The 10,740-nt window shown below is 27.1% G+C and overlaps 1 protein-coding gene across 1 annotated transcript; it reads right to left on the reverse strand.

Moving 5' to 3' along the window:
* Positions 1–1,382: 1,382 nt before the first annotated feature.
* On the reverse strand, positions 1,383–2,452 carry LOC132953809 (uncharacterized). The gene is made up of 2 exons (XM_061026146.1): positions 2,294–2,452; positions 1,383–2,069 (listed from the first exon to the last, which is right to left on the reverse strand). The coding sequence occupies exons 1-2, from the start codon at positions 2,450–2,452 to the stop codon at positions 1,383–1,385; spliced, it is 846 nt and encodes a 281-aa protein (XP_060882129.1).
* Positions 2,453–10,740: the final 8,288 nt, after the last annotated feature.

A 10,740-nucleotide genomic window follows, 5' to 3' on the forward strand; every position in this document is an offset into this window, starting at 1 on the left:
CCCTTATTCAAGAAAAATAACAAAAAGAGATCAAACAAACTTTTTGACTAAGAAATAATCTAGGTTAAATTATTAATAATAATTATTAAAATTAATTTGTTCAATTATATTTATTTATAAATTTATTAGCTATCTATTTGATTATATATTATGTTGTCGTTGTCACACATGTCAACATTCACTAAATAACTATTGCGCATGTCAACAAATACTGGTAAATGTCCGCATTGTGAGATATTTGAAATAATTGATAACATTCACCAAAATTATTAGTGAATGTCGACATACACCGGTGACTGTCAACATTTACTGCCATGCGGTCATACACCTTAACATATATATGTTACGGTGAAAGACGAAAATTGGTAAATGTCGTCATTCCCTGGTCAATGACGTCATTAACCAAAATAATTCAATTATGTAGGTAAATGTTGTAAAAACACATATTTTAAACTCAAATGTACATCTAAAATTACAGCCATAATTAGTTAGTATTTTTATTAATTATTATTTATACATAGGTAGAATACGTTTTTTTAAGTTCCTACTATTTAAAATGCCGTTCGATACCGAACAATTTATATTAGCAATACAGGAAAATAACTGTATATGGGATAAACGTAAGTATCCTCTCATTTAATAATTATTTTAGTAATTAGTACTCATTAATTGGTAATTACACATAGATTAAAAAGTAAAAACATCATCTTTCTTTCTATACGTATTATTAAGATATTATATTATCTATTTATCTAATACCTATATGATATTATAATAGAGGCAAAAAGTCATCATGATATACAACAGCTACATGTTGGTTGGACCAATGTAGCCAAAAACTGTTCCGAAAATTTCGAAGACCTGGATGACGGCAAGAAGGCAGAAAAAAGTAAGATTTAATATTATTATATAAGAAAATTACTACATAATATGTATATTATAATCATATATTATATGATATTATATAGTTTGATATTATTATATTTTGTTCAATACTTGTTGGTTTAGATAAACTTAATATTTTAATCGTATACGTAATACGTGGATCCTTACTTACTAGGGACAAAGGTAGATAACAATAATTGCAATAATGATTGTTAATAAAAAAATAATAATAACGATTTTGTACTTTTATATATTATATTTTTAATTTTATAAAGGCAAGTATGTACCTCTACATATTTAATAATGACATGTACAATATACTCATATGTGGTATGAAATTATAAAATAAGGCCCAAAATAAATATAAGTATAAAATATGTAAATATGTTTTACAAAGAAAATAAGCAAAATAATAAAAACAATAGTGACTATTGGTTACTAAATTAGTAACACTATATGTCATGTACTCGTGAGTCATGTTATTACGTCTTATTGGTTTATTTACCAATAATTTTATTTTGCCAGCTAAGCGCGTGGTTTGGGTGGTTAACATAACTCACAAAATACTCCCTGACATCCTTCGCATTTGTCTGAGCGTTACCAACTCCTCTCCTTTCAGTTACGCTATCCATCCCACAATTCAAGCTATCCTCAAAATTAAACCAATCACGGCGTCTCACAAAATTGTGTAAAACACAACAGGCTTTGGTTATTTTGACCGCAAAATTTGGTTCAACCAACATACTCGTTTGAAAAATTCTCCATTTCTTTGATAAGATTCCAAACGAACACTCAATGTACTGACGGGCTCTTGACAAACGATAATTGAAAATTCGTCGTTCGTCATTTAGTGTTCTGCCAGGAAACGGTCGCAATAAATTTTTATTCAGAGCAAAGGCCTCGTCAGCCACGAGTATAAATGGTTGTGGTACACCTTGATCATCCCCAGGTAGACATCGTTCGGGAGGAAAGTTTACTTTGTCTGAATATAACTTCTTACCAAACGGTGACATCTTGAAAACATTACAGTCACTTTCTTTGCCGTAAGATCCAACATTAATGATGCGAAAACAATAATTTGAGTCGCAAATAGCCATAAGTATAAGTGAAAAAAAATTTTTGTAATTGTAATACAAAGACCCACTATTTTTGGGGCATTCGAATCGTATGTGTTTTCCATCAACCTGTAATTATTAATGAAAAAATAATTGTTATGTTATTTGCTGCAGTCAAACCTCAAATTATCAATTTGCTAACCTACATATTATTATTATTATTATTATTATTAATATCATTTAATTTATCAGGTGGGAACATGCAACAAAAAATTTAAAAACAATTAATATTTTTTGTTTTTTAGAACATTAAACAAGTAAAACAATAAATTTATGTTAGTTATTATACTCACCGCCCCGACTGTATTTGGAAATTGGGTCTTTTCAAAATATCCTGATGCAATATCCAGCCAATCATTAGTTGAGGGCTCTGACATCTCAATTGGCTGTAATATGTCCCATATAACCTCACATGTTTCCAGCACTATATTCGATATGGTCGACACTCCCATAAGAAACTCAAAATGTAATGCTGAGAAATGTGTTCTACAAGCCAAATATCTGAATATTATAATATTGTATGAAAATTATTGAAACAAAAATGTATATAATTTTAAATTTTGAGCGGAACGAAGAAAAATTTAAAATCCTTAGATTTTCTTCAACGGTATCTTTTCTCATAAAAAATTTAATTTAATTTAATGGTAGACATTTTTTTTTTTATAAAGGTAGAAAAACTTATGAGGAATCTTGCATTAAATTATAAAATCTTAGATTTTAAAAGAACAATTTTTATGAATTCTTAACTCAAAATAATTTGCTAATTTTCGTGTTTTTTCCGTATTTTGTCAAAATTCGAACATTAAATGCTTATAAAAAAAACTGTGACTAAGGATTTTTAATATTTTTTAAATTTTATTGAAACAATATAGTAGGAGCTTTGTATTAAATTTTCAAGCTTTTTTACCCAACAAATAAATTTTAACTGACATTTATAGAAATAAAAACTAAAAAAAAATCGAAAATTGGTAATGTCCGTAAACAGCTCAAAATATTTTAAAAATTTTATCGTGTATAGAAAATGCTCATATCTATGATTTGAAAATTTAATCCGATTTCATTCCTCATGAGTTTTTCTACGTTTATCAAATTAAATATTTATGAGCGTTAAAAGTTCAAGTTTTAACTAAATTTAATAAATTATTTTGTAATCACAAATTAAAAAATGTTCATCTTTTATAGCTAAAGATTGAAAATTGAAAAAAATGTCCCACCCAAGTAGATTATTCTGTAACCAAAAATTCTATAAAATATATAAACACAGTTTTTTTTAGTTATTTTATAGGGTTGGACGAAATTACATCTTAAATAATCAAGAATAACGTTTGAGTTATTTTTTTGTAATTCAAAAATATAATATGTGGGTACCTCGTACCTGGAACTTCTAAAGTTATAACAATAATATTAATTCAACTTACAGGCTCCTGTATTAATAATAACAATATATTTTGAATGAAAGACTCACAAAAAAAACACACATTATTGTAAGACATTGGTCAGAATAAAAAATGTTATAATTTTGCGATCGGTCAAAAAAATTGAAAATTGTATACATTGTTTCTTATTATTTGTATATTGTTGTATATTAAGGCTAAGGACTGTCACTATTGAATATTTTATGTTTTGGTTTATTAATTAGTAAAAGAACTAAAACTGAAATGTAAAAATATTCGAGATGCTTATAGAAAAAAATGTGTAACTAAATCTGGTCAGGCCACTACTAAAAACACTAGAAAATATATTTACGCAGATATTTTGGAATTCATGAGACCTTCAATGGAAAATAGAATGTAATAATATACACTTTATATTATATTTTAATATTTTAAACGTTCATGTTTTCTTTTTCATTTGCTTACTTATTATGTTCTACAGGACTGAAGGTAATGTGGTGGAAAGTGATTTGGATGAAAGGGATGAATCAATTTTAGTAGCAGGCGCGGGTGTTGATATATCAATACTAGACACTGAAGAAGATTTTGAAGTCCAACCAAAAAAGAAAAAAACTAAAAATACGTTTGAAGAAAAATTATTGACAGTGTTGGCAAATCGCCGTGTTGAAGATCCGGTGACTTCGTTTCTAATGTCCTTAGCTCCACAAATTAGATCGCTAAATCAGGACCAACAAAATGAAGTTTACATTGAATTTATAAAAACTATCAAAAAATTAAAAAATTCCAACAATGCTCATCAGTCCCAAGTACCATACATTCCTCCCTCAGTGAACAATGATTATCCTAGACCCTCAGACCATTCATTTTTGACCAATGACGTTTTATACTCCTATCCTCAATACCCACCTTACCATGGTATACCATTTTCTTCTTCAACTTCAACTATACCAACATCTGCTGTTCAAACAAATGTTAGTCACTCTGCCAACCCATACTATTCTCAACAAAATTATCCTTTATCGACTCCTCCATCTACATCTACATCTACTCCACCATGCTCTAACAATAATTATTGATTTTTTTTATAATTAAATTTTTGGAACCCACAGGTAGTGTGTTATGTTTTTTTTCTATACTTGGAAAGTAATTTTTTTTTTTGTTTTATAAACTAAAATAAAATTTTAAATATGTAATTTTTAACTATTTAATTTTAATTATTTTATAGTTAATAATATTTTGTTTGATTCATATTGTTATAAACACAAGTGACATCATGTTGAAGTTTTATTATTAAAAAAATTGTGTATCAAAGTAATTGAATTGTTTTTTTTTTTTAAATTACCAATTCAAAAATATCATCTATTACATATATTCTAATATATATATTATCTATAGATTCCTACTATTAAATAATTAATGTTAATATTGGTAAATGTAAATATTATCATTTACCTATCAAACATACGATTTACATTTATTCTCATAGAAACTAAAGCATTATTAAAAGTTTGTAAAGATTCATAAACATAATTACTTATGTTGTTTTTGTAGGTATTGTCCAGTGAGTAAAACCTGGTATTGGATATATACAAAATATAATTTTTACAACAATTTATTTATAAAAAATTGTAAGCAATTATAACTTATTAACTTACCAGTTCGTCAAAAGATTTAATGCTCATTCGATAATATTTCAAAAAATTTTCAGGGTGTGCTCGTAATGTCATAAAATGTATGTAAAATTGGCCTTCTTGGGGCCTTTTTACATTTAATGGATGTACCCAATAACGCCTTTTAACATTTTTTTGTTGCTTTTTGTGGCTTTTATTTAGAACATATGAGACGCATATTGCTTCGACATCGTCTAACGTATCCATTATAATTGAAAAAATATTGCTTTTTAACAAAAAATAACAAAAAAAGGCGAAATATCCCGGAATTAACTCTGAATAGCGTAGTAACGTCGTGTTTCAATCACGTTCTAAGCTCAACTGATTGTGTTCTACCTTTGTTACAAATTAGCGCAAATTCAAATCACATAATAAATTGGCGCGAAATATCTTAAAATATAAATAAACCGCATTCATAATTCACTTCGTGTGTAAGCAAACCGCAGACGCTGTCGCGGACGTGATAGCGGTCGAAAACCTCGTCCGCGCGCGGACGATCCGCCTCGTGTGTAACCAGCTTAATGGATGGTGTTAAATTTGAATTTAATGATATAATATCAATGATATAAGTATCCAACTTGGTAAATAAAAATTAAAATAAAACATTTCTATTTAATTTAAAGTACCTATCTAGACAGTAAAAAATGTTTATTATTGGTAATATTAACAAGAAAAAGTAAATTGTATAGTGAAGTGATATTTTAAAATTGTATTTAGCTTGTACAAAATTGTACATAAAAAAAAAAAGGTGGGTAAGTAAATGTCACTCTGCTGTACAGTAGGTTACAATTAGGTCACTGTAATGGATGGTATTAAATTTGAATTCAATGATATAATATCATTGTATAAGAAAAACGATTCTGAGCGAAAACGGTCAGTCAGCCTATGATATTACCAAGTATATTTGATGATATTATTGTGAATAAAGTAATTTATATATAACCTATTTACGTGGAGCCTTGTTTTAAATATTCAATCCTTAGCCATAAAAGTTAAACATTTTATACATTTTTAACTACAAAATAATTAATAAATTATAAATTTGATAAATGTTGTCAACATTTGAACATTAAATGCTTATAAAAAAAAATTGTGCCTATGTATTTTTTTTTAATATTTTTCAACTGCTATTAGAACGATATATCAGGAGCCTTATATTACGCTTTTTTACACAACAAAAAAATTTTTATTGATATTTATAGAAAAAAAAACCTAAAGAAAATTGAAAACTGACAATGTCCGTAAACCGCTCAAAAAGAGTCAAAATATTTTAAAAATTGTATGGTGTATAGAAAATGCTAATATAAACATTCAGTGAAATTTTCAAGTATCGACAGTCATTCGTTTTTCAATTACAATAAAATAAGAAAATTGTTACATGAGAAATCGAGTGAATATCAAATGTTGTAAAAATATAAATTTCAGACGCTCATAAAAATTTAATTTAAGTTTCTTGTAGACATTTTTTTTTTTGATAAAGGTAGACAAACTTATGAGTAATCTTATATTACATTTTCAAATCTTATATTTAAAAAGAAAAATTTTTATGAATTCTCAACTCAAAATAATTTCCTAATTTTCGTGATTTTTCAGTATTTTGTCAAAATTTTAACTTTAAATGCTTATAAATAAAAACTGTGACTAAGGATTTTTAATATTTTTCTTGTGCTATTTCGAACGATATATCAGGAGGCTTATATAAAATTTTGACGCTTTTTTACCAAACAAATAAAATTTTATTGATATTTATAGAAAAAAAAACTAAAAAAATTGAAAACTGACAATGTCCGTAAACAGCTCAAAATATGTCAAAATATTTTCAAAATTTTATCGTGTATAGAAAATGCTAATATAAACATTCAGTCAAAATTTCATATAGTCGTGCACGTATGCGAGTGATTGTGATTTCTGAATTCGAACCGTTGTTAATTATGAATTGGATGATTTTTAATGTATCTTGAGTTAAACAGTTAGCGTATGAAATCATCATATGATGTATAACGGTTTATGATGATAATGATAATAATTATATGTGTTTTTAATAAAATTACGATATTTGTATATGGATTTAGTATGAAAATAGTTTATATTTGAGGTATAAATATGCTGATGTTTATGAGAACTACAGAAATATAATATTTCCCACGTGGATGCATCTAATATGATTTTTTAATACGAATATGAAGTTTGTATATATTTTCATTGAAAATATGATATTATTATACAAATATGTGTACCTATCAATTATTTAGAGTAAAGTCGAATACAATAAAAGCTATATTTATATCAGCATTGTAGACTGTTGAAATTATACATTTTTGCGAGATTTTTAATATATACGTATCGTCTTATTCAGATAGTTTTATCAAGATCTGAATAGTGCCTATATGTGTTGGAGTATAAATATGTTTATATTTATGATCAGTATGTATACGTACGATCGAATATAAAAATATAATATTATATTATTATTATTTTATACCTATATAAAACCAAACTATGACTAATTATTTAATATCTACTAGAGATGGCAAGATATATCCTAACTTGTGATGGTAATATACGTGTGTTTTACATTATTTGTGAAGTAAATAGGTGAACGGGTATGGTTTCAGCATAAATACCCTCATGTATTTAGCGATAATTGGAGACAAATATATGATTTCTATGTTACATTGATGGAAAATCATAAAAATATAGTGGTCTTGACCGACGTGTTATAGATTTGTGTATTTCGAGACAGGTATAGTGATGAAAATCAGTGAAGATTGTAATGAGAGTATAGGTATATTATATTATATAGCTGACGAGTGAGGCTCTATGAATACAGTTTTTATGATGTTTAAATAAAAATAATAATTTTTAGCAAAAGTATCTATGAAAATACCGGTTTTTAAAGGTATGTATTAGTTATATATACCTATTTTTACAGTGAGATTATGATAATTGAACACATTTTTATTGAATTTATGAAATGTTTACATGTTTTAACATAATATAATGTATGAGTCATAAAACTTGAAATATATCTAATGCGATATGATTGATGGAATGATTTGCAGACTATAGTTATATGTAATTATAAGGGCTAGGGACTTCTAGGAGTTTGCATGTTTTTCAATAATCATTCAAAATATAGCTAAGTAATATAGAAATTTGTTTTATGGTAATACGAGTTCATATTTAAAATTTATAGTTGCATATTTTGCATATTTGACCATTTTTTAATTATAATTGCATATTTGAGCATTTTTATTATGAAAATGGTAGTTTTATAATTAAATAAATATTTTATAAAAACAATTTTAAATTTAGATCGATTTCCTAGACCAGAAATATTATTTTATGGTTTTATTAGTATTGTTGTTTTTCTCGCCGAACGCTCCCATTGTTATTTATGGACTATGGCTACTAAATGGTATACTTCACACGTGATTCCGATAGGCGATAGCCGTGTGGATAGGGGTGTTTGGCGAATGTTGATTGAGACGGCTGTGGTGTAACCTTATGTAGCATTATTACCAATAAATAAAAAAACTTTGTATCATGATCGGTGGGGGGGGGGACGAGCAGTTAAATATAATATATTCAGGGAGAATCGTAGGATCCTATAGATATAAATACCATAGGTTAGGGGCAGATATGTAAATATCAGAATCTTAAATAATATATTTAAATTACTAGGATTCCATTTCAGTTATAATTATGGTTTATTGTCTACTAAGCACTGACAAATAATAATAATACTCGCAATTATAATATTCCTAAGCTATGTTCTATTATAATATGTGACTGTATCGTAGTCATACATAGTCGTAGTGTGTATTGAGATATGAGGTGTATAGTGAACTGCTTTACTAATCCATGGTGTGTGTTGGTCATAGCCCTTGCAATTATGTGTGTGTGTTTTAATATTAATGTATCGATCAACAGTTAATCGTACATAAGGTAGAGTTCGTATTATATACATAAGTGTTATGAAACATATAAATATGTTATATTATTATATTTATAATTGTTACAACTTGTTTTTAAATATCACGGTTGTTTTTATTTTACACAAAAATTAAAATATTAAAATGAAAAGTAAGTATAAGCATATTTGTGTTTAATTCAAATATATTAGATTAAATGTTGTATTATTTCAAACATTAAAATAAATGTAGTAGGTATATAAACGGTGAAGTCGAAATAGGATACTATAATTTTTGCATTTAGTGACCAAACTATATACTCAAAGACGACGTCCAAGACCCTCAGAGTCGATATCCTCTATTCTCCTTAGTCAGTATACCTACTAGTTACACAAATTCATAATATTGTGTGTCATAAATATATAATTTTGTGTATGTTGTCGAGTAATCCTTTGAGCTGTATAAAATAGTTAGATCTATGTATTTTAATAGGAATTACAATTTTGTAGTCGTAATTGACGTGGGATGGCGGGGGTGAAAATACTTTCTAGGGTGGATGGATTGGAATGTTTAAATGCATCTACGTAATTGCGACTATGTTTTTTGTAAGTATGACTTTTGTGTCTTAATATATTGATATGTACCTAAGCTGTATAATATGTTTGGTTGTGTGTGTGTTTGTGATGTTGTATGTGTGAATATATGTACATAAACTAAATATATATGAATACTGCATATACATATATATTATAATATGTTTGGGTGTTTGTGATACCTGATGAATGTGTGTATGTATGTATATAATATGCGACTATGTAAGTATCTAAATATGTATGAACTATCCTATGGGTATATGAGTGTAAGTGTGTTGTGCTAGAGAAATGTGTGAATGAAACTCATCATCATCTGTAAACGATTAAACGATTCACCATATACATATATATATATATATATATATACACCATATACATATATATATATTATAATTAATATTTCCGTATGTTGTCGGGGAGAGGAATGTGTGAATGCAAGCGAATGTACCTATATTCCGACGTGTATATTTTGAAAATAAATATTTTTACGAGTTTATGTCTGTGTGTGTGTGTTTGAGATTTATTCTCATGTATAACGAAGGACTGGGCGGCTTGTTTGTATACTATATGGAATACTGGAATCGCGTGTGTGTGTGTGTGTGATGTGATGAGATATGAATGTATGTATCTATGCATGCATGCGTGTACCTATGTATGATAAGGTATATAATATATATGTTGAGCTTGTGTGTGTTGTAAATATTATTATATAAATTCAGAATGAAAACTGATGAGTACTGTATGGTGTGTAATACTATATTATAGTTTGTATGTGTATGGTTATATCATATTTATATGAATAAATATACCTATGCGTTTTATTGATATGTAAGTAATAAGTATATAATATTATGGTATAATATTTGTATATAGGTATGTGTGAATGTGTGATGTTGTAGGTACCTTATATTATATTATGAGCATAACGTATGTTCGTATATATGTATGCATGTATGTGTATGTGTGTATGTATGTATGTGTGTTTGTATGTAAGTGCGTATGTGTGTTTGTATGTATGTATTTATAAGTTCAGAATGAAAACTGAAGAGTACTGTATAATGTTTAATAGTATATTATAGTTTGTATGTGTATGGTTATATCATATTTATATGATGCGTTTTATTGATATGTAAGTAATAAGTATATAAATTGTATAATAATATGTTCAG

Source organism: Metopolophium dirhodum, chromosome 1, assembly GCF_019925205.1.
Source record: "Metopolophium dirhodum isolate CAU chromosome 1, ASM1992520v1, whole genome shotgun sequence".
Lineage (NCBI taxonomy): Eukaryota > Metazoa > Arthropoda > Insecta > Hemiptera > Aphididae > Metopolophium > Metopolophium dirhodum.